This window comes from Bacillus rossius, assembly GCF_032445375.1.
Source record: "Bacillus rossius redtenbacheri isolate Brsri chromosome 9 unlocalized genomic scaffold, Brsri_v3 Brsri_v3_scf9_1, whole genome shotgun sequence".
In the NCBI taxonomy this organism is placed as follows: domain Eukaryota; kingdom Metazoa; phylum Arthropoda; class Insecta; order Phasmatodea; family Bacillidae; genus Bacillus; species Bacillus rossius.
In genome coordinates, this window is record NW_026962012.1 from 12,757,492 (window position 1) to 12,784,177 (window position 26,686).

Here is a 26,686-nt window from a genome sequence, read left to right on the forward strand (position 1 = left end):
ATTAACTGGCAGTGCTTGTTACTTACATTAGAGCATAGTTTAGAGGATTAACTTCCCAGTTAAATAGCCTGTTTAACATGTTAAAATATTTTACCATTGATTTATCAACACATGTGATTTGACTGGTTTTTAATGGTTGACAAGTATAAAATTTAAAGTATGAGAAACTTAACATAGTTACTATATATAACTTCTTAATCCAGATAACTGGATTATTTTACATTAAAAACAAATCAGTAATCTGCTACAAACTATGAAAGTGAAAAAATTTTTAAATTAACCAACATTAAAAAAATCTTTTAAAAAAATTTGCTAACCTTAAGGCTTTAAGTTTTTGTTAATTACATAACTAACTATAAAAATACAGATAAGAATTTCCAAAACTGAACTGTAGTTAACAGAGATTAAAACAACTTATTTTCTGTACTTAATCTGGATTCATCATGATTTTCATAGTAAAATATGGTTTTCAACACAATAGTTGCATATTTTAGTGTTTACCGTCTCATCCAAAATCGCTGAAGATTACAATATTGCTAGTGAAGATGAAAGGGGCTACATGCTTTTGTGATACCCGTTTTTACGAGTATAGAAATTGAGTATCAATACACCTTTGGCTCAAAAGCACGTTGTTGTTTGTAAATGGAAGCACTTGCCACACTTTTTCCTACAACCTTTTAACATATCAACATTCACCATGTTGTAGCATAAATTTTGATAATATAACATTAATGTTTGTTACTCAAAAGTATTTTATGCAGCAACAGAATAGATCAATACTGAGTTAATCTGCCTACCAGTATGTGTACTTTCTTCCCCACAAAGTTAAGGCTCATTAAAAGCTGTTTTTCCAATGGTGAAAATAAGTTATCTCACATGTTCAACACATTTACTTCAATAAACACGATGAATTTAATAATGACCAAGTATACAATATACAGCATCTAAATTTTAAAGACTGAAAAGAAAAAAAAGTTATTTTTATTTTTTTAGGTAATTGCTCACAAAAGAACCCTGTAACAAAATAGCTACAAAAGCAGTTCTGGGTGTGAACTTTTGACATTAGGCAGTTTCTGTTCTTCATTTAACTTCAGAGAAAGTATTTGTGGAATGCTTCTTTCTGTTCCCAAACCTAGTGAAAATCCTTTGAATAATTAAAATATACTTAACTTTGACATTGTGGACTATAATTTATCAATGTAAATAGTTTTTTTTTGTTAAGTGTTAATACTAACATAGTTTGAAAATCTGGACATAACATAACCCAATTTAAAACCCAAATTTATTAAATCACCACTGGATACTTATAAATAGGTACTTTAATTATACTCTAGTTACTTTTCAATGCTTGAATTCTTCTCAATAAGGTAAGCCTGAACTCGCAGCTGGACATAACTAGTCAAGCATAAATATGAATAGCTGGATATTTGCCCAATTTGTACAAACAGCAGATAATGTGCAAAATATAAGTATGGTAAGAAAAAAAATTAACAACAAAAGGTAACACACACAGCTTTTATAGCGAAACAAACGAAGGAATTGCACTAGAAACCAAATACTAATGACATTAAATTGCAATAACCCATTTGGCAGGCGAGACCAAGCCTTAAGTACATGACTAAATGACCAAAGAACACTAGCTTTAACACACAACATACCGTCGCTTAACAAACAATACTGCCTAACATTTTAAAATATATTAACTTTTTGGTTCCAATGTATTCTAGTGGATGTTTTGCATTCATCAATACAATTTTTAGGGCATAAATCCTAAAGATAGCGGCACCATAGCGCAAAACTGGACCGGCTACATAAACAAAGCAGACACTGAAGTATGCTCTTGTTTGCTTTGTTGCTCCATGCTGTGAAATGGAAGGAGTGTATTTTTATCCTTGATTTATAATAAAAAAAAAGTAATCAAAATGTTGTTTTAAAATAATAGTTCCACATTAAATACACAATATACATACTTGAAAATAAGCAATTTCTTTACCTTCCTGTAGTATTACTGAAGTGTTGATTAGGCGGTATTGTTAGCTAAGCGACAACGTGCCTTGTTGACTAACACACGAGATGTGGGAAGCCTACGGTTCACTCGTCCTTCTGGACATATCCGAATACTCACGTTGGCAAGCCTTCTTTCAACAGATGGAGAGCCAAACGCCCGATCGTGCATCTTCAGATTTTATTTTTTGTTCATTGTAAATAAATATACAACTCATGATAACTAATGGTCAATTAGGTTAGGTTAGCTACATTATAAATACTTTAAAACATTTTGGACGGTTGATTTGGTTAGGATAGCTACATTAAAGATACTGTGAAATCATGTAAACGGTTTCCTAGCGCTGGATAGCTACATACCGTATTTAATCGCATAATGTCCGCCATCGCATAATGTCCGCACATTTCTTTTTAAATACTTGAAATGGAATTTTTAAAAATCCGCATAAAGTCCACGTTTGTAGCGTGGGGACAGGGACAGGGAGGGAGGCTCACCGGCGCCGGCTAATGCAGACATTAGACATCTGCCCCGTGCCGTTAGTGGCCATCTCAATGAAAGATTAAAAAAATATCTTTTCACGCAAAGCGTTTATTTTGTGTAGGCTGGCTGCGGCTTCTGAACGTAAGAGCGCACACGCGAGTGAGAGAAGGAAAAAAAAAGAGTGGCGTGTTCCACTCATCGCCGGCACCCAATTTATCTCGACACCTGTCACACTTCTCACGTCCGCTGCGGAGGGTCGCCAGTCGCCAGCGCTCTGCGAAGTAGTGTGCCGCCGTTAATATTTTTCAACTGGGCCGAGGGAAGGCTGCCAATTTTACGAAGCAGCGATTTTACTAATGCAATCCGCGGAACCGTGAGCATAAGTAAAATCAGGGTACTAGTAAACTAATTATGAGAGAACAATTTTTTTACTCTACACAAAACATGTAAAATTGTGAGGAAAAAAAATTTGTTTTCCGACTTCACCTCATAATGTCCGCACCCCATTTTTTGTCAAAAATGTAGCCAAATTACTGCAGACATTATGCGAGTAAATAAATACAGTATTAAAAAGTTATTTGCTAAGCAAACATAAAATCATTTTACAGTATTTTTAATGTAGCTATACTTACTTAATATAAACAACCATCCACAATGTTTTAAAGTATTTATAATTACTTCTTGCTAATTTTAAGAATTACTTCTTATAAGTTAAACCCGCGCAATTGGAGAATAAATGCCCGCAAATTTTTCGCCCCCCAAATAAACACACCTGTTGTGGTACGGAAAAAAAAAAGCGAGCATGAACTTCGGGTTTGGCTCTCTCGTCTGTGAAAAGGAGGCTTGCCAACGTGAGTATTCGGGTATGTCCAGAAGGACGAGTGAATCGTAGGCTTCCCCACGAGATGTAACTAATCCACAGACTGTTGTGCAAGGCGGTCGAGAGAAACCAAGGTACCGGGGGCATATCATGTTGTCGGGCACCTTTCAAACCCCACAATTAAAAAGACAAATCTAAATCTAAGACTGCAAACATTATCAGCGTATCACAGTACTTGTAAGGTTTCCCATGAATTCTATTAACAGTAGACTTGTAAGTCATTTACTTTTTATTTATTTAAATTTGTAACATGCCCACCAACAGTTAGAAATTTTTTTAGGTGGGCACGACATGCATCCTATCAGAGTTAAAACCAGGCATTATAAAAATCTAGTTGCACGGGCCACAAGGAATCCTTGTTCCTCCCACTCAACAGCCGTGCTGCTGGGTGGAACATGTTAACTGTTCTGCTAATGCAGGGCTAATACATATTAGTGCGCAACACATCACCTTGTTCCATCTCTTGCACTCGGACTTGATTACAACACTTATTTACAAACTAGTTCATCAGATAAATGAAAATGAGTCTAAGGAAACAAAAAAAAAAGTGTATGATCATATTCTCAATCTTACAAAAAAGAATTATTGTTTTTTAACTTAGCCACCATGCTCTGTAAATATGTATGTATGTGCAACAAGAAGTTAAAATGTTGACCAGGCGCTCAAAAAATTATTACATATATTTCCCATGACAGAAAAAACAAACAAATGTTCATGATGTAAGTCCTTCAATTATTACATATTCAAATTATTACATTTACCTCAAGCCAGTATATGATTCTGCTACCAATGCACTAAGAACAATATTGAGAAAATGATTTATGTTCTTCAAAACAATATAAATTATGTGCCCAAAGAATGGCAATAATTAATTCTTTTTTATAACAAATACCTGGTTTAAATTCTAAAAACTCAAAGAATTTTACTTAACATAGCATTAGGCACTTGCAATGTTTACGAAACTAATTATAGTATTTCTATAAATTCAAAAGTGCTCTATTCTCTCTAAACAAATTTAGTTTGTCAAAAAGCACTAGCACTCTTCCTGACAATGATATATCATTTATGAAGTTTTTTCGTGGCTGTAAACCAATATAAATGTATAAAATTAAATTATAATAAATGTTATTACGTTATTAGGCATCAAACAACCAACAGTTTCAAATAATGCTGCACCTACAAACTTCAAGAACCCCAATGCAACAACAGATAACTGCAGCTTAGTTAGCTCTCACAATTCACCTCAACAAGACTTTACCAGCCAAAAAACTTAAGACACCCAACCATCCAAAAGAGTTCTATTAATAAACAACAGAAGTTTTATAGAAATTTTATGAAAAAATGTAACAAGCTGAATGGAGTGAAAACCTGGTCAAAGGACAAATACTACAAAGTAAAACCATATTTGCACACATAATTGTATTAAATTTTAGTTACAAAACCTTATTGTTTTCAAAACAAACAAAACTTCTTACACTTAATATTGTTGCAATTTACTCACCACCAGGCTTTTAATGTTAATACATGCAATTATCAACCATTTTTAAATGAAGATATCTATGCACGGTGCATGTATATTGATTATTCACTTCAGATGAGTATGCTCAGGCTCATAAACTATTGCAATAATGATTATTGATTAGGAATTAAAAGAAGTCTCTTACTGTAAATGTTATGTTTATAATCACACAAATTTCCTTTCAAAAAATAGCACCATTCTCTCAACAATAGCCCACAAATCTTAAATTCTATATTTATAACTTGGTGTACGACACTGAGAGCGCATCCTTCTTATTGTGCATCTGAAAAATAAATTTCTGAAAAAGTTACAATAAAATTAGAAGGGAAGGAAAGGTGATAGATACCAACAATTTTATCTCCAATTATGTGAGCCAATATGGTTGGATTTATGCTGGCTGTACCAGCTACATAACTTAGTTCTGTGAAACAATAAAACTTGACAAAATATTACCATTACTCTATGCTCGAAAACAAGGCAGGCACAGCCCATATTCACTGTCATGTTCTGGATGCATGTAAGTATGCACTAAAATCACCGCTATCGCTACGCACATCAAAAACACTTGCGAAGACGGAGTTAGCCGTACCAGCGCAATAAATTCTCAAGTGCTTAATTTATTGCATTTATTTATAATTTCTGATTAAAATTACTTTTGCGACTTCTTCGTTAATAACTTTACATAGTAAGATTAAATCACAAGTAATAGTAATTACAATATTCACAACATATCATTTTTCTTTTCCTTAAAAAAGTATTCAACAAGTAACGCTGGCGGCAGTTCAGGCTTCCCGTAACGGCCACCACGTCAGTTTGAAGTGACGAGCGAACAAACATTACATACGGTACTTGTGAGCGATCGTGCAAGCCCTGGAGCATTTCAAACAACTGCAAACAAGGAGGTCGACTCGGGTGGAAATGCTCCAACCCCTGGACACAGTACGTCACGTCACGTCACGTCCACCTGGCATCCTGCACTGTTACTGGTTAGTCGAGAGATTTGGTGTGACGCTGATGAGACGAGCGGCTCCAGGCAGCCAGGTACGCACTATCGTTTGCCGCAACATGTTGGCAAGGAACACCACCTCGTACGAGCTAGACCAGCCGGCCGATCAATCCTTCCGCACGAACGATCGTCCACTGCAGCAAAGCACACCAAACACAATGCTCGTAAAAGAAATTGGTCATTAGGGATGGGCCAATTATAATTTCAAATACCATCAATCTTTAGTATTCAAAATATTTGATATTTGAGGAAAAAGATTAAAAGAAAGTATTTGAGGAAGGGAAATTTGGAAATTTTAACTCTAGCACTCGTGCAGTTGACAAAAACTACATTATTTTTCTCTAGAGTAGCTTCAAAGAATTGTTTGTATCTGCCACTAGCTACAACAATTATCTGGGACCGTTGTTTCAGCTGTTTAGGGAACATTTTCGACACACAAAGAAATTTTTCATATTCTAACCACATGGTGCGAAGCAGACAGCTAGCCGCACGTGACTCGCCTGTCTGGAATGTGACGAGTGTGTACCCGCCTGCAGCCTGTCCATCATTCCCTGCACCCCATTATGTGCACTACGCCTAACCTGTATGTGACTCCTAAGTCATTAACCATATTGTTTTTTTAATCATGCAGCTAACCTAACCCAATCAACCATCATTTCATTTTAGTTCTTATTCGCCTTGTTTTCCAGAACCTGCTCCACAAAATGTTCATGAAACACATTTTTTTTTTAAATGCTGTGTTCCCAAATTCTTAGCTGCGTACAAATTGTGGATATTGGTGGTCAAACATTTTTGAATTGAATAGTAACATATTCGAATTCAATGCGAATAGATTTGAAGTCAAATATATGTGATTTTTCTTTGGTCTATTACCATACAGAATACAACAGAATAAACAACATTCGACGATAAAGTTTCATTTAGCAAGGCTAAATTCATTTATACAGCAAAATTTGTTTTCCTTGAAACTTAATTTGAAAGAAACTAGACACCGCAGTGTCCGACTGTTTTTCTTGGAGGTGCTATAATAATTAGCCAAAGGTTAAAAAAAAATAATAAAAATTTTTTTTAAATAATAATAATAATATCACATTAGACCTCACTGCAAACTTAGTAACAAAATAGTTTGGTTATACTTCTAGTGAGTTTTGAATTGAAATAAATGAAAAAATAAAACAGTAACCTTGGATATAATATTTAATTACAGTAACATGTTTAAAAAATATGTAATGTAGACTACCTGTTAGAGTTTTCGGAATGTAAGTGGCACATTTGACATTCTGCCATTTGCTTGTTGCTAGTAAAGAAGTAAAAAAATTACACAATTTTTTTTAGATGTATTAGGTTTGTATGTTTCAAAACTTTTAGAACTTGAATCTACAACACTTAGCCCAGTATCCGTGTATGGTGATGAATTTCATTTTAAAACTCTAAATATCCGTTTTTTTTACGTTTTTAACTAACACAACAGAGGCTAGGCCTACCCAGCACCCAATGACAATGCTGATACCCGGCTTAGATAAATATTACGTACAAACACATGTACCATGGCAAATTTGTATAAATGTTTTCTGTAATAAAGTAACTACAGTAAAACCTTTTTGTTGCGACCCCATTTATTGCAACCACTTCTCTATTACAACCCGATTTCGAGGAACCGTGAAAAAATTGCCAAAAATCCGAAGAAAATCGGACAGAAAATAAGTTTCTTGTGGTGAGTAGCGTGTTACTGCGTTTCTCTTGCCGAGTGCTTCCCGTCGACCGCTGTCAGCGCTTAACAACCCCCATTCCACGTCCCTTTGCCGGCAGGGTGCAGATAAAGGTTTTTGTGGCAACGTGTTTACGTTTAGCTTTTTGCGAGTGTCTAGTGTGGTACGCAGTTAAAGCAAAGCTACCTGCTGGATTTCTCATGATTTTGATTACTATCGGTTGACAATACACAGCGATTGACTGGATGCACGCCCGCCTCGACTTGTTTTAACTGCCGTAGCGATGTTTATTTTGACAGCTCAAGCAATTATCTTTTCCCGTGGGTTGATAGAAAAAGGTTGCTTCACCCAGCATAAAAAAAAAGGCTACACCACTTATTCCCCGCGCAGGAAACACACTGGCTGCCGTCTGTCTACCCCGCATTTATCTTTCTTCTAACATTCCACGTCTCGCCTCTCGCCCGAGCAATAACTAGGGCCACGATTATATGGTGAACCGCGAAATCGCGAAATTTTCCACGAATTTATATGGAAAATGCGAAAAAAGTGATTTTTAAGAAAAACCGCTAAATAAAACCGAAATTACACAATACAAGTCTCTTATATTTTAATGTGAAAAGCTTGATAGTCAAGACTTGCCCGGGTCCTGGTTGATAAGCTGGAAAAATTTCCTGCCTTGCATTTCTACATGCTTCCTATAATCAGCTTTAGGGCGCCGTCTGGTCAGCGTGTGTGTTTGTGAAGCGGGATGATAAAAGCGACGCTCAATGGTATTTCTAGCGCGGTAAATCCTCTAAGTGCAAGGCTCTGAAGTGGCGCGCAGTCATATCGTTCCCGTCAGATAACTGTGAAATTTGAGCGGTGACCGTAACATTATATGGCGGAAAAATAAAGATAAAGGTGTAATGCATTTCCCTATGATACTTTCAAGAAATTTGTAACAGGTTCTTTACACCTAAAACTTCGAAAACATGCCTTTTAGCCATTTTATCTCAATAGAACCAGTTGGGCATTAACAAATTCTTAAATGCTTTTCGTAAACAGACTCCAGTCGGATATCTAGTGTAGTTTGGGAATCGCGTAGGTTTTTCGTGGCTGTGCGCGGCACACGACTGTAGTTTCCATGCGTCACGCGCCGAGAATGATGTCCGGCAGGAAGGGCGAGTATAGTTCATTTGCGGCAAAAATGAATACTTTTACGGCCCTGCTAAATTTTTCCATTAAAGAAATTTTGAGTTTCAGTGATTTTCCAGCAGAAATAATGTTGTGTAACTAACAAACAAATTGTATCAAAACAATTAACGGTAAATGGCTGTCGCGGGGGCCCTTAAAAATTTTTCATTTTACCAGAAATGAACTCTACAAACCTTTCTTTCGTTGCACGCAGTTTGGAGAAGGGGGGGAAGGATGTTGACAGTTTCACATGCCAAAGGACAGTGAGGGAGGAGGGGGAGAGAGACACAATGGTTTGTATGCCTGGGAGGGATGAACCTTGAAGTCTGGACAAGGGAAGGAGAGGTAAGCCGTATGACGTCATGCATCCGCCGCCTGTTCTGCCGCCAGCCTGTCTAGACGATATTCCCGCGCTCCCACACGTTGCATAAGCTACTGCTGCCGTATTTTTAAAGGAAATGTCCCATTATTTTTTTATTCTTACATGAACATTATTGGAAGTATTAAAGCCGACACAAAAATACGCTGTGTGTTAAAATTAACAGATTTTAATGATCTTTCATTTCGTTTTTTTTTTTTTAATTTTTTCTTCTTCTGATTTTCATATTTTGGTCAAAATGTCCAATTTTTTGACGGTTCCCGAGAATGTATTCGTAAAATCACTGCTTCGTTAAATCCGGGGTTCGTGACATCGGGGTTCTAGTGTATTTAACTACGGCAAGCAGAAATCGTACATGTAAACTAACCAGTAAAAGTAACTGTCTTTTGACATATTTTCTTTAGAGGTGGCCTGTAGGGCAACGGACTTGTCATGAAGGTTGAAGTGGGTTTAAAGCAAAGCTGTCTAGCATTGTGAGTGACAGCATCCTGCCATTGTACGGCTGGTTTTTTAGCAAGTAGCAGTTTGTGAAAAAAAGGAGGGGGGGGGGGGGGGTTGAAATCAACTAAAAATTTCGGAAAACATCTATTACGACCCCCCCTCTATTACGACCCTATTCCTGGGAACCGTGAGGGGTCGTTTCAGAGAGGTTTGACTGTACTAAAACAAATCTGTAGTTCAGTTAACAGCATTTTTTAAGTGGTATAAATTTTCATCATGAAGACGACATGAAAGGTTGAAGACTTTATTACTGTTATGTTCAGTTACCAAAATAAAAAATTATTATAAACAAAAAAAAAAGGAATACAAAAATGGGAAATTAATTTCATTGTAACCTCAAACAGCGGTTCGACAAAACTGCGATTAAATTGATGATCAAAAGAAATGCAGACAAGGTTAAACAAAAAAATTTTTTTTTTAAATATTTATTTTAACAATTTACATATGATAGTAAACATTCATTAAAAAATGTGGCAGGTTTTGGCATTCCTGCAAACGTTCTGTTTCATTTGGAAATGGCATAGTTTTTATTTACTACCATCAAGCTACAGCAGCGTGATGATTGAATTAAGACGGTTAGTTTTAATTTTTTCGGAATAAACTTTTTAAACATACATTGCGGTACACGTTAATATGAATAAATTGGTAGATTAGGAATGACAACATTAAAATTTGGTGAAAAAGGAATGACTTTGAACCACTAGAAAGTAAAAAATGTGCTTGTAAATATTTTAAAAAAAAAATTATATTACACCTCCGAATGCAAATAGTATATGAATTGCTATTCACAGCTATTCTTGTTTACAAATATTCACTTCTAAAATTAGTGATTTAATGAGCTCACATTTACATATTTGAACCCTAGTTATTCACACATTTATACAGATTGTAAATGGCAGCCAAGTAAACTGTATATTTTAGTACATGGTAAGTGTGACGAAACGAACCATTTTCTACGGAAAAACTTTTCTCCCCCGCACATAATTTTCCAGAATTCCCTATCCCACCCAGCTATACTTAAAATGACTTATTTATTTTTGGAATACTCATTATATAGAAGTTTTTTTGTGTTTGGCAAAGATTACAAAAACATTACAGTGTTACTCTGCTACGACATAAAATACCAGTGGAAAACAAGGCAAAAGCTGAAAACAACAATTTTCCAAAAGACCAACCGTCAACCCACTACTTAAATATTGTTACGAACATGAGCAAGGCCGGGAAACGTGCAGGTGCAGAGCTGGCTGGCGGCCGCCACAACATGAGATGCGCCGCGAGCGCCTGGAAGATTACAAGGATTGTCGCTTTCCCCCCTCCTTCCCTCCACTCCCAGTGTGACACCCTACCTTTGACACGTAACTGACACCTGACAGCTGCGGAGTTACGCGAGCAGCCGACACGTGTTTCAAAAGATTTCTGCCGTCGAGTCGGCGCGAAATGACGCGACTGGCCCCAGCCGCGCTCGTGATTTCTGGAAAGCGCCTGGACTGATATATAAGACGAGGACGCCGGCCTCACAGTCAGTGAGAGGTCAGGCGGGAGCTTTACCGCGGCGGAGTTTCCGGGGCGATAGTGCCACGGGTGCGGCAGAGTGGCAAAGTCCTTGGGCGAAGGTTCCAGGGCAGGAGTTGAGTGGAGTCGGGAGTTTTCGGGCGATAGAGCGGCAAAGTCCCTGGACGAAGGTTCCAGGGCAAAGAATTCAGTTCCGGGCGATAGTGTCGCCAGCGCGGCGGAGTCCCGAGCGAAGTTCCGAGCGAGGCGTCGAGTGGGTCCTTGGCGAAGGCAAGTGCGTCGGCGACGGCGGAGTGCAGCGACGGAGGTCCACGAGGGGTGGTGCGGCGAGAGTTGCGCCAGAGGTGCGGCCCAGCGAGGTGTGCGGATTGTGAGAAGCAAGAGTGACTGGGGAAGTAACATTATTTTTAAGTGCAATTGATTATTTGCCATTTTAGAAGATTATTGGTAAGTGACATAAGTAGTGGCCATCAATAAACCTGTGTGTGTAATAAAATCTTTAATTGGGCTATCCTTTACGAACCCGCAATTCGTAACAATATGTTTGGTAACATTGCAGACACAGTACGTATTACTTACGTGATAGTTTTCTTCTCCACATTCTTAGGCTCGGGCCTGGCCCGGTTGAGCACCTTCAGGAAATCCGATGTCTTGGCTCTCATCCGCGAGTGGATGTACGCTTTGGAGCACTTGATGTGGTAGTGCAGGTAGTCACGAAACATGTGGATCAAGTTGATGGTGTTGTCTCTCGCTGCTCGGTTGGTGTGTCGAGGAAACAGAACTGAAAAAAAAAAAACACAGATACAGTCTGTCTCACGCTTAGACTGCAGCACAGAGCAAATGGCGCCCGCTGTTGCTACACTAATACTACTCAGCTTGTCTTAACACTAAAATTCTCATTTTTCTAGATGATTGATAATAATTTTATTATAAGGTTTAATTTTTTTTTTCAATTTTACTTTTTCTTGATTATCTAATATCATACAGTGTTTTTTATTTTAAATATTATAACAGTTGTATACATTCTGAAAGAAAAAAATATCAATTCTAAACACCAATTATTATTTAACAAGAGAAACTATTTGTAGCAGTTAACGGCACCCGACCCGCTCCACTGTTGGAGAATTCCGAGTGTCTGCGCTAGTGGTATTGTTCAGGTAGAAAAGGTCGGTCTTATCTCCGTTTCTGTCCTGCGTGGGACCTCTCTTTCTATTAGGCTCGGGCATTCCCGTGGAAGATAATCTCCGGAGTCCCGTAGCATGAAAGGGGCGGGATGCCATGTTGCCAAACGTAAACCTAGCAGGAGGGGCATTCTTGGAAGTGCGGTCAATCATCCCTGCCTTCTGTTCGAAGACTTCAGCTACCTGCGTTTCCTTTTGCTGCTAGACAAGCCAGACAGTGGCTTTCAGTGTGAAGCGCAACAGCTTGTGAAAGAGTGATAAACATGTACCTAAGCAATAAGAAAATGGTTTTACTCTTTAGTATAATTAAACGCAATAATTTGCTAAAGTGAATAATTAAAGAACGCAAATTAGGAGCAAATCGTCAAGATTCGTTAATTTAATAAATGGCCTTCGGTAAGATATTTTATTGGCCAACGATTCAAATCTCATTTTTAAAGATAATGAATGAATGTTATCTAACAAAATACTTTAGCCACGCATTTAGTTAGTATTTCAATCAAATAAGTTTTTAATTTATTTTTGGTGACATGGCTCTTGAAAGTGGTTTGAGTTACAATCAAGACACACAGCAGTATTTTTTAAATAAAATATATTTTAGAGGTTTCTGTAAATAATTATACAGCAGAAAGTGGTTATATAATTTGATTAATATACTTACAGGCCTACCGATAAATCATATGCACATGCTAAAAATATTGGTTTAAAATAAATTTTAAGCTACACAGTTATAGGCAAGTAATGTTTTTGTGATGGCAGACCATTAATTAACATTTTTGAAATTCACCCTTTAAATAACTCCTGCCCATAAATGCATATAACGTAAACTTATTTAGTAAACATCCGGTCAAGTTGGCAATGAGAGCGGAGTAGTATAGTTTAGTGCAATAACGTCATATCGTCTTATATAAAGTATAATATTTAAATTGCTTGCTCCTGTAATCGGTATATTTGCTCTATGTGAACAAGAGTAATAATAATTAATATGTCAGAAACATTTTAAAGTTTGCAATATTTTAACATTTCTCCGCAATAGTGTATGGACATGTCTCAGTACGTAAGTTTCGCCGTTGAGCAGAATGATTTAAAACAAGATCAGATAGTAAGCAGGGATTTCAAATATGTTCAGCTAAGCCTTAACACACAATTTTAAAATTTATTTATAAGTAAGCACCTCAAAATACACAGAATGAGAAACTGCACAAATATTTTGAGGTCACAAAATTACTCCTGTTAGGCTACATTGCATTATTGAACCCAAACTAACTTATGGATATTCTACATGTGTAGGCCTACTACTATTTTCCTACTTTTTAGTAAAGAAACTATTTTCAAATATTTTGACAGTTAAAGTTTTGTCCAATCTACACATTTATGTTACTAATGCTGGGGGCCAAATCCATTGTTAAAACAACCAAGAAAAATAGCAAAACCAAAACTTATGACGTCTCACTACATTTGCAGTTTGTAATGAGTAGTTTTTGTAAGAACAAGTCATGCTTATTCTTTGAGGTGCCTCGAAAGAGGAATGTTTGTTCTTATATTTGACTACTAGGAATATCTGAATACTGAATAATATAATTTTAGGGTAAAAGGTAGGTTTAATAGCTGATAGGTTATTTAGAGCGCAAAGAGGGTAAAATAATATCCTGAAAAAGACAACATCTTCCATTTGTTTAGAAACTGTCGTTTGAATTTCAAAAAAATAAATTTCTTAAACAAGGTAGCCTCAGAGGCTTATTAAAATACGCTGTAATTTTATCAAAAGCCCTAGAGGTTATACTGTGCTTTCACATACGCCATAAATAATCTATAATGACTTGATCTTTATGTGTGATATCCAATTCTTTTATTAATTTTTTAATGTGGTTCACCACCACTTACGTACTGAGTGTCTAAGGGTGGTATTCATATTTATGTCTTGAGTAATTCCTTCGTCAAGAAATTCTTATATGCATTCGTTTTTAAATGTTTGTGTGCTATAGATGTTTCTTGAGATTGTCTCAAGTGATCAAAAACAAGACAGTCTTGATGAAGACGATCTTATGGTTGTCCCATATTTCTTGTTTCTGAGAGAGCATTTTCCTGTCTCATAGTTGTTGCTTGAGAACACCATCGCAGGAGCATGTTTCATAGTCACTGAGACATTGCTTATGAACACAAATAAGACCGTCTTGGCCAAGACCACTGCAGACATATCTCAAGCAATTGCTTGTTCAGAGTGCAGTGAAGAAAATGGCTGCTTCTTGTAAACCTCGTATTTTTAAACTTATATAAATACTGTATGAAGTGCCGTATTAATTTGATATTTGTTTTAAATAATTCTAGGGTTTGTTTGTGAATGTTGGTTACATATTCTAGTTCTAAACAGACCTGTTTATTTACATACTGATAGCAGAACGAGTACCTACTATGAATGTGGAAGACGATGCATTTAATGATGATGATGTATAAATCACTGTCAGAAATATGTAATCTATATTCATGACGACTAAAATCAATTAAAAACAATAAGAAAATATAATGGCACATACTGATATTATTATTATCTCTATCAAAAATTTATGACAGCATCGGTAGCTCGATTGATAGAGCAGTTATTTGCTGAGCTGGTTGAGATGGTTCAAATCTCGACACTATCAAAAAAAATTAAATTAAATATTAGTGAATAATACACAGTTTTAAGAAACAGATAAAAAAATTCTTTTTTGTATCCAATTATTATAATATATTTAAATAATAGCTCAGTAAAATGGTCTGTTTAGCTTTGTGACAAATGTTGTACTTATAACAAGAATAAATTATACTATGCCAAGTAACTTGAAGTATAAAAATTAATTATAATATATAAGGAAATGAATGTTATATATTACTGATAAATAAACGAACACTCCATACGGACTAACTACATGCCTGTTTGCCTAAATAAAAAAATTAGATGGTTTTCTTCCACTTTAGATTTAAGATTATAATGGCATGTGCATTTGCATGAAAACAATTGTCGAGGGTTGAGTGGGAGATAATAAATTACCTATTTTAAATAAGGGGGAAAAACTGTCTATTTTAGCTGTTACAGAGGTGATACATCGGAGGAAAGGTTTTTGAAAATTCAGATTTTTCTATAACTCCCTTAATAAAACCAGTATTGCATCTGTGTGATGTTAGATTTCGTAAGAGTAATACCAAATAAATTTTCATAATCTATATTTCTAATATTAACTGCAAGAGGTGGAAAACAGCTATTAAAAGACAAAAGAATTCATTATTTACTATTAAATTTCTGTCAAGTTATTGTAAATCTTCAAACAATATATAAACAGTTCTTCTGAAATAATTTCTGTTAAGACGAAACATTACTGCAAGAATAACCAAGTGGGGCTGGAACAGAAAATATATGCATAATCTTCACTGCAAGAGGTGGAAATAAGAGTTTAAGAAATTAAACTTTTGTTGAAAATAATTTATTTAATACGTCCAGTCTTCACTGCAAGAGATGGAAATAAGTGTTAAAAACACAAAATTAACTCATTATAGTCAAATACATTACATTTTATTGCAAAAACACTGAACACTGTCCTAAATATTTGTTTGAAAGCATTTTAATGTTAAGGACAATTACTGCTAAAGATTCAAATAATAAAAAGGGTTTTAAAAGATTCTAGATTTCTTACTATGTACACGTAGCTTACAATATCAGATTCGTTCAAACTTAATGTTAACTTTCTAAGCATAAAATTTCTCTACCTTAATTTTAATATTTCATTTTACTGTGTATTTAAATCTGATATTTTATCAATCTAATATATGCGGTATCTTATCTCAAAACATTGGATTCTAAGATTTCAGTTCTCTGTGAGATAAGTAGCAGAATTTTTGACAAACGAGTCCAGTTGGCAAGATTCGTGTATGCTCGTGTGTTTTCGGCTGTCTTAAGATATTTCTTCGTCAAGCAGGAAATATGTGAAACAAGCGTTTGCTTGAGCATGCAGTCTTCATGAAGCTCATCTTATTCAGGGACTATGAAACACGGAGGTGGAAATCATCATCTTGAGAAACAAGACTGTCTTTGCCAAGATGGTCTCAAGACATTGCTCAAGGGACGACTATAAATACCAGCCTAAGCTACGGTTATTGTCTAAGAATGTAATGTAAATGTATCCCCCAGATAATGTTTACTACTACATATGTATGGTTATTAAATGGTTACGTAAATAACTGCCATTTTCTTTATGAATAAACGAAGTCAGAAATTAAAAACGCCAGGTATTCGTAACTGACTCTAGGGTAAAACATGGCACGGAAATATATATATATAGTTTTAAATGTGTTTTTAAACAAGTCTTTTAATCGCTTCGTGAAATAAGTTTTGTATTAACATTAACCTTTTGCAATTTTCCCGTATCATTGTATCTAAAAAAAATCATACTAAGCATTGTACACATAAAATTATTGATTTATTCAGTATGTCTGCAGCATTGAGAATACAAGTTTAGATCTTCACGAATATATCTTTTATACATTAGGAAGCAGATAAAGTTAAATCGTTTTTTAATACAATACTATCATAAATAAGTTTTGCAAATTATTTAGCAGTCTGACGACCATGTACAACGATTTTTATAAAAGAGGTTACCATGCATTAACAATCAATATCAAGCTGTAGTTGTTTGACGCTTCAACAATGCAGAATGTAATGTTCATCTGAAATTATATGAATACTTTCAAATTGTATGAAGCGTTTAGATTATAAATATATATGGCAAAAATGCATTAGCACCTTGAGAAACGATTGGTACCTAAATTAAATAATTATACATCTTCAAAATTGATTTAATTATTCTCTGCAATCCATAACTAGTAATAAAATATATCAAATAAAAATAGTTTTATTGCATTATTTCATTGTATTAAAATTTAGCACAGGTTATCTTTCGCTTCTGAATTCATATGGCATGCTAAAAGTAATAAAAAAGTGAATTAATAGACAATGCAGTGTCTTAGAGGCATATCCCATTCGAGGTTTTTGCCTATTTTCCAGTTAAATTAAAAAAAAATCATGGTTACAATGAAAAAACTCATGGAAACAAACAAATGATATAAATATGCTGAGGCAAAAATACCTTTTTATGTAATATTAAAAACACCTTTTTTAATATAATGTATCTAATTATTAAAACACATTATTATCATAGAATTGTTGATAATGCTAAATTGGCAAATGTAATTAAGTGCGCCTTAACATGTATACACATGTACACATATTTATGTACATTCATCCTTTTAGATACAATTTCATAAACACAGGAACAATTCACACAATAGCCTATTATTCGATTGAATAATCAAAAAGACACACTAACTGTAATTTTTTATATAATAGTAAGTCCTACGATAAAATATTTCTAAATTTAGCTGCTGTAAATTGAGCAAACATGAATAGAAAATTAAGAATTTTTATGAATTTGGCATGCTGTGTAGAAATTCATTAATTAAATTCAAATTATACTAAGTTATTTCGGTTGGAAATTGTTAATGCCCGACACGTATGCAACTGATTCACAACATTTACAAATAACCAACATTGTGTGTGACTCCTATGGAAAGCATAGGCTACGTCTGTAATAAATTGGGAGACAAAAAAATGTTGCGAATTTTTTTAGGTCGTTACACCTTAAACACGCCTACATTTAAGTTACATATGTTATTGTTTCGCAGTAATCTGGACACACCCCGAACACCTATAAGCTAATAACACATTTTTCACTCAATAACCTAGAAAACTACATTATTGTGTGAAAATGTAAAACGCTGATGCAGTAAATGAAAAACTGGCAAAGGCTTCAGTATACTCACATACTTAATTCCGTCCCACTCTTAGATTGCAGTACACGACTTACATGGAGCGCGCTGTTGCCAAATCTCTCAACACATTACGAATTTCAGGAGATATTATTTTTCATTGGAATTCTGATTAAACAAGAATCATTTTAAGAACCCATATCGTTATTTATAACATTTTACATTATCACACCTACACATTTGTAATAATTGCTAGTTTTGGGTAGAGCCTACATTTAAAAAAAAGCTACCTACTTATTGCAGCCGTTCCCCTGGAGCGGCTTTCGGAAATTTTTTTAATCGTTTTATGATCCCAAAAATAACATAACCATCATCAAGTAAAAATGTGTATACATGTATATATACACATATATATACACATACACAAACGATAACTACCGTATATTTGCACAAATTACTTCCTAACATATATAAAATATAGTAATGGAAAATCTCGGTCGAGTTAGTTACTGGCAAAATTTGACTAACTGGTTAGAAATGGGGAATATTTTTTGAAAAAAAAAAAAAAAAAATCGCAGTTACTCCCATAATATAATAAATAACGCATCTGTTTTAACATATGATAACACGTAGCAGTAATACCAAAAATATTTTTTTTACTATATACATTTCTAATACAACCATAACTGCAAGGCGTGAAAAAGAATTAGGGTTATAGGAAAAAATATTCATAACTTCATTAGTAGATACGCTATGAAAACCAATAAAATTGTTTGCAAAAATTATAATTATTATCCAAAAATTTGACTGAAACATTTTTTGATAAAATCAAATATTGCTAAAATGGGTTGTAGCAAAAACAGGGGTATACTTTTTTAAAAAATCTGTACTATGTACACTATTAAATAACTTTTTTATTGTTTAACTTTTAATTACTATTTATAACTTTCGTCTGAAATAATTATTTATGAAATCGATTATCCCCCAAAATTTCAAACAAAAACGGGGGTTAAGGAGAAAAAAAGTAACTATTATTAGGCAACGATTAAAAATTCAAGTTGTATACAAATTTAGAAATATCATCTAAAAACATTTGTATAGTACCAGGCGTATTCGTTGGTCATTGCAAAGGAAATTGTGAGTGCCAATAGACGAATAGAGAACACGTTTATGAAAGGTGATAGTCAATAATAATTAGTTCAGGAGGCTAGCACTCTGGCCTTTACACAAATTGCGGCCTCTAGTGGCATACTGAATACAGTTGTTATGCTGACAGCTTCCGTTTATTCTTTTTCGGTAGGTTATCTTCTACGCAAGGCGGATCTCTGACTGCCGTTTCTTAATTATTGCGGTGCCATCGCACCAGCAATAATCACTATTGTATAGCAGTTCAATTATTTTAACTACACTAATACATTTGACATATTAAACCGCAAGCTATAAACCACTGACCACTACACCTGTAAACTCGTTTAACACTGCCGTGGGGAAGGAAGAAAGCCAGCCGGTCTAGCAGCAGGTAGAGAGGATACTCAGAGACGGGACAGGTACCTGGCAACACCGGGCCAAGTCCTCGTGCTCTTTCCGAGAAGAGGGAAAAGACGAGCGAGACAACGCGGCACCACTAGTGTTGCGGGTTGCATTCAATAATTTTGGAATTCCAGGGGTTACATTTCTTTCGTAGAGGCTCACAGCTTTCATATAGTGAAAGTCACATTTTTGTTATTTTAGATGAAAGTGTATTGAGATTAGTATTTCGTAATGGTATTTTTATATATTTTAAACAAATATTTTTGGATCTAGAAACAACTTAAATTTTCTCATTTTCTGGCTCAAGTACACAAATAAATTATTTTTAAAAAAAAATTTAAAATACATCACTCAATAGTATGCATAATGAACTCGCAAATTACCAAAATTTCATAAATTACATTGAACGGCTACTGAAATAATCTCTACAAGAAATGCCATATTTTTTAACTTTGAGTGCCAGTTATGAGAAAACTATAAGTTATAGCGCAAATCGGTTTTGCACAGAATCTTGTATGTATAAGGCCAACATAAAAACAAAATAATATGCTATAAATAAATTTGGGCCTAACAGCCTTAATCACTATTAATAACACATCACATTAATGGGGCAGTTCACACCCCAAAAATTGTCACTTTTCCAAAACTAGTTTTGAGAATATATTATTGTAGAGGGTCTCAAACTCTACATCCCCCACCACTCAGCTGGTCTGTATACTGACTGGGTTGGCCGTAGGACGTGGCCAGTCGTGAGATAGCTTTTAGATGGGGAGGGGAAATCGCTCCCATCTCTTAGGAAAAGCGTGTGTTTAAAAGTACTCACTATAAATATGGAGAACATTACAGCTAATTTTTGGCTACAATGTTGAAAAAAGTTGAATGACCATAAATATATTATCTGGCAATGAAAGTATAAGAACCTTATATTTTTAAAAGTCTTGTAACTAGCTATCTGGAGCTATGTCCAATGTAATTTTCTAATTCATTTGTCCAAAAACCCAAAGAAATAAGTGGCATGAGTTCTGCAGATGTAACCCGAAAATAAAATACTGATGGTGCTTCTTCTAACTGTTTGAACACAAAAAATATATATATAAAGGTAATCATTTAGGAAAAATCTAATCTTGCAAGAAAAATAAAAATAATGTAGAATTGAAAACTATGTTATATAATTTTAATATTTTTGGTTTACATATATATAAAGTACAATAGCATAGCTAAATCATTTGGGTATGCTCATTCCAGAAACTTTTTCTGTTCCAACCACTCTGACTTTGAACACTGCTATAAAACACTCAAGTACAAACAGCTTTCATATCAAAAAAAAAAAAAAATTTTGTAATTTTTAAATCTAACTAATAAGATAATGAAATTATTAATTCTTGAATCTAACCATTACATTAGTTTTAAATCATTAGCATAATATAACTATGAATTTATCTTTACAAATTTTAACTACAATAAATGTATAAAGCTATTAACCAAATTTTTTCATGACTACACAGACTAAAATTTTTTTTTTGTATTTTAAAACTACAAAACGGGTACTAAATCTGAAGTTCCCAATAATTATTAATAACTTATTGTTTGCCATGTAAATACAAAGGCAAAAAATACTGACAACCATGCATTTCATGCTGGGAATATAACCAAACTATGGCAAGAAAGAATTACAAACTAACAATATTGAACTACTGGTTTGTTTGTTTCTAGAGTTAAATATCTCACTGTTATGCACAGAAACTTAAGGGAACAAGATAGGACCATCAGGACTATTATGGTTTTAATAGATTTCATATCATAAATGATTTAGGTTCGTATTGGATGTTTGGCTTCGCTAAATCATTGTATATAATCTGAGTGCCGGAAGTTAATATAAACTGGCTGCTAAAAAACGTTTACACTGTGAAGCTATTGGTGTTTAGTAGGTATTGAATTTATTTTTGTGGATTACTACTATTGAAATAATAGTTTTTAACAGGCACGATTTTATAGCTTCAGGCAATATTTTAATGTGTGAAACCTACCTTAATGATGACAACCATTATTTAAGTCTACAACCTGACTAAGTTTGATTACTGATTACTGTGTGGGAATTTTTTTATAAATTATTAGTGAACACTGCCACTGAGAACCCATTGAATTACTGGGGAGGAATAATTTTATTTTTATAACTCTACAATAATGCACATTTCAAGGACAAAATTCCTGACTTATTGACAATTATTCTGCTACAAGTTTAAAAACACGTCTGTCAACTGTTCTAGCTTAAGGCTTGCATTTTTTTTACTACACAGGCACCTTAAATGTGTAAATAGAGCTTCAGAATTTTAAACTTTGTCATCCAACATTTTTATCACTGCAAAGCCTCAGATGAAACATTTTATTTATCTTGTTGCTGCCACACCCAAAAAGCTTAAAGTGTAGCTGATAACAGACCACAGCGTGGTTAGATAAAAGAAAAGAGTGCAAAGCATCAGCCTGATATTTCTTTACACAAAGAATGTTCATCCTAAGATATGTTGCATTCAAGAAATGTTCTTAAATGGAGAAGAAACAAATGCAAACACTTTAAAAATGTTTTACATTACTATTGAAAAGAGCATTAAATTCCTTATTGCGTCATTGTTATGGTCCCTTACTTCCGATAGGAAAATTTTTACACCAGTCGCTTAAAAAAAGTTAGGCAATGAAATAAAAAAATAAAATATACATAGTGAATTTGCTTAGCATATCATCAATTTATATCAAAGCCATTTTTTTTTTCACTACAATTTTACTGAGTTGTAAAAAATCCTCTCATAGAAAATATAAATATTATGGTACCTTCAGAAATATTAAAGTATGTTTGCTGTACCACAATGAGTCATAAGAAAATATTCCGAATATATGTGCATTGCTTGAGTACTGAGAAAAGTAACTGCAGCTCAAATTAAATATTTTATAAGGAAATAACGCTCATCCAAACAGACAATATAATCACTAATCAGTTGCTAAATACAACAATCAACCACTAAATACAACAATCAACCACCACCGTAATCAGTTGAATTAAATCTTCTGAACACCATAAGTAATGGTTGAACTTGAAATAGTGTTTCTATGAATGGAATAAAAAGAAATTGTCTGGACACAAAAAAAGTTTTTCCTCAAAATTTGCAACAATACCATTTCACGTGATGTTCTAAATGAAATCATATGTTACTTCAAAATAGTGCAAATAGAAAAATCAATACTTCAACGAGCAGGTGTATATATTTATTTTATCTACACAGCATAACACTGATATACAAGTTATATCATGGAAATAAGTAATATTTAACCAAAATTTAATTCAAATTAGAAAAAAAAAAAAAAAAGGAGTCTTTAAATGGTTTAAATTCAAGGAATGGTGTTAGTTCTGGTCAAAAAATTGCACCATAGTGCATGGATCAGAAAAATTAATTCTATTTTTTTTATTGGGCATCTATTACTAAATCAATTAAAAAATAAATACTAGCTGATTTATGTTTATTGTTCTAAATCTATCAGTTTTAGACCAATTTATTAAATATTATTTTACTTTAAAATTGCAGCAAATAAATTTTAACCCTATTTTGGTGGATACAGTATTACAAAGCAGCTTTTATAAAAATAAAAACCGTAACAGCAAATCCTTTGTTTTAAAAACTAAATTGGACTAAAAATAAAAGCAATAAATCTTGTCTCTACTCAAATTTAGGGTTAAGATTATATTGTGAAATGGAAAAAAACCAAAAGAAACATTGAAAAGTGTTAATACACCATATACAGTAACACCGAATTACAAGTAATATATCACAACACAACGAAATGCAAATACAATCATTAAATTTATCAGCAATTATATAAAAACTTAACTAAATCACAAACATATAATACTAGATTAATATATTAAATTCTATGAATGTAATTAATTTAGAAAGCAGTTTGTACTGTATGTATAGATTGCAACTGTTATAAGTATGCAACTTATTTTTATATTACAACATTAATACATTTTTCAAACACACTACACTGCTTTCTTTTGCGTACCGGACTTTCCGGTATAAAACACTACACCCTCTTCCTCAATGTATGGCACGACTTTACCGGCACTCAAATCCTTCCGGATTTGAATACACAACTGATCCTCCTGCTCACATTGACGAATGCTAAGAACAGGGGGAGAATAGCTCGAGAAAACAATTAAGAGAAATTAAACAACAGAAAATTTAAATCCAAACACAAATTTTTCCAAGGTGGCAGCCGAAAGAGAATTTATACTAATTAACAAAAAGTTAAAGTACGCGGATTACATGAAGGCAAGGGCCACCGCCTCACTCACGAGAAATAACACTTACATAGCTTTCCCCCCGAGGTCGCTCTCACACGTCGTTGAAACTCTACTTGAAGACTACAAGCTCGTGATTACCAAAATGAGAGAAGAAGAAGAAAGAATAAAACCCTGACGGCTGCTTATATGGAATCAGCGCGAATCAGCGCGACACAGCGCGCATGCGCCAACCCCGAGAGGGGAGGCGAGGAGAAACAAAACACAACACTAAGAGGGGGAAGGAGGAAGGGGAAGGATGCGCCGATGCCCGCGGTGAAGAGCGAAGTTTGAAGGCAGCGGACCTGACCGCTGCAGGTTGATTAATTTTTATTGTTGTACAAAGCCCGGCAAGCATTGCAATGCCTCATTCAATTTTTTTGTAATTAGGTAGTTTCAAGTAGGTACACATACACAAAGCATCTCTATCTCTATATATATTAGATATGTATATATATAAATATTTATACATATATGTATATATATCACTCTAACTCTCCCTGTATATTTATCTCCATATCTCTAATAATATCTTTATATATATATATAGCTCTCCATAGCACTATCTCTCTCTATCCTCTATATTTCTCCATCTCTATTTCTATCTCTGTATGTCTAGCTCTCTCTATTTCTCTGTCTCACAATATGTCACTCTATCCTCTATATTTCTCTATCTTTATCTCTCCCTCGACCATAGAAAAGAAGAACTGTCATAAAATACTTACTGGTAATTATCCAATACTACTCAAACATCATATTAAATTGCCATGGATACGCAGAAGGCATCAACGATGAAAAAGCCCATTTCCATGCACAGGAATAAAGCGTCACTAATAAAATGATGAAATTTCATCAAAAATAATTAAATTCTGCTCTGAGGGTTGGTTTGATCGAAATCTCGCCTAGACAATGACATTCCCCCTGTTTCGAAGGTCAAGTGTACAAGTTTCAACTCAATCAGATGAACGATGCGTGAGCCATAGTATAGAATACGGACAAACAAACATTGATTTTTATATATTAGATAAAGCACCCGTAACCCACCTTGAGCCTGGTTTTCATAAAATCCTTTCTTAGTGGATGTCTTTGTAGTAAAAGGAACAAACATGCTAAATTAATAGTCTGTAAGTCTTATAGTTTTGGGGAATTTGTAATGTATGAATCACTGAGTGGTATTTCGTTTTAGGACGAATTTCAAAAAATCTCTCCTTAGTACACACCTAGAGTACTCAGTGAATATTTTCTCCAAATTTAAAATCTCTAGGTTCACCAGTTTATGCTGTGGGTTGTCTGTCAGATCAGTCAGTCAGTCACAGTAGTATTTTATAGGTATAGAAGATTATTTTAAAAACATATTTACCCCTTTTTCAACCCTTATGGATTGAATTGTGCAAGATGGTAAAATTTTGGTTGATAGCTTTCATATGCTTATTCTTGGTACCCAATATCTATTCTTATGCGTCATTAGATTCAGAGATATAATTATCTTAAAAACTTTCATCTCCTATTTAACCCCCTTAGGGGATGAAATAAACAAAATCCTTTCTTAGTGCTCACTAGAGCTATGCCGATACAAATCAGCAGAAGCCAAATAGGCCAATATTTAGTTGAATCAGCGTGTCTTCCGATTCACTATACGGGGTTGCTAATTTTCGGCTGATATTATAGAAAAATGAAAGGGCCTGTCATAACCTAAAAATCCACCAGTACTCTTTTCGCTTTTCATACTATTACATACTTTGAAATCGCATAATTTATTAGTTATGTGTGCCAGCCATAATATCAAACTTAAACAGGCTATTTTAATAACGTCCTTGAATCTAATACATTGTAAATAAATATGTCATCAAATGGTAAAGTTAGATGAGAACAAAAACTTGCTTTATTTAGAGCATAGCTACCATTACACGTATAAACAATGGAAATAACAACTACTTGAACCGTAAAGAAATGTTTGTAATATTGTGACGGAGACATTTTTAAATTAACTTAAGTCAAATTTTTACGATTGAATTAAAAAAAATCAAATAATAAAGGATTTCACATAATGTAAATTACTTTTACTGTTTTCCATGCAAAGCAATCACATGAAACGCAAATCCATATAAATACCGTGAAGATTTGCCACCGCACGAGATAAGATGATATTGGAATTCCTGTTGTTGAATTGTAAACATGCACAAAGTCTCGCAAAATTTGCACATTTTAAATTAATATTTTGAAACTTCGTATTTTGTGAAACAAGATATTTCATAGTTACCTATTATTAGTTAATCTTATTTTATATAATTACATATTAAATATTTAAACTTTCTAGCCTCCATTAGAAAATTCATGTCAATAAGCAACTAACAGGTCATCAACTAAAAATTAAAACAAGCTAAAAATAAGAGATAAAAAAAAGAGAAGTTATGTTCCGTTTATAAATTAAAATGCATTTACATTGCATGCTTTTCATAGAATGACTTATTTCGGGTAGTGTAGTAAATTTATAAACTTTTTTTTTTTAACCAAAATGTGTTTTCTCCTACATTGTTTCGGAATAGGTGAATCTGAAAGTTATATTGGCACTTCGGCATATAGACATATCTACAAAATTTTGTGTATTGGTACAGATATACATACTGCTAACCTAAGTTATGTAAGGAACTCCTGTGCAAAATTTCATTCTTTTAGACCCAC

General features: G+C 34.1%; 1 protein-coding gene across 1 annotated transcript in view; it reads right to left on the minus strand.

Moving 5' to 3' along the window:
- Nucleotides 1–888: 888 nt before the first annotated feature.
- LOC134542748 (probable actin-related protein 2/3 complex subunit 2) overlaps nt 889–26,686 on the minus strand; it is a 42,671-nt gene continuing 16,873 nt past the window's right edge. The window contains exons 6-7 of the mRNA XM_063387248.1: nt 11,744–11,945; nt 889–6,024 (exon numbers count right to left, since the gene is read on the minus strand). Of these exons, the coding sequence (XP_063243318.1) occupies nt 5,997–6,024; nt 11,744–11,945 (230 nt within the window). The 3' untranslated portion in view covers nt 889–5,996. The remainder of the gene's footprint in view (nt 6,025–11,743; nt 11,946–26,686) is intronic.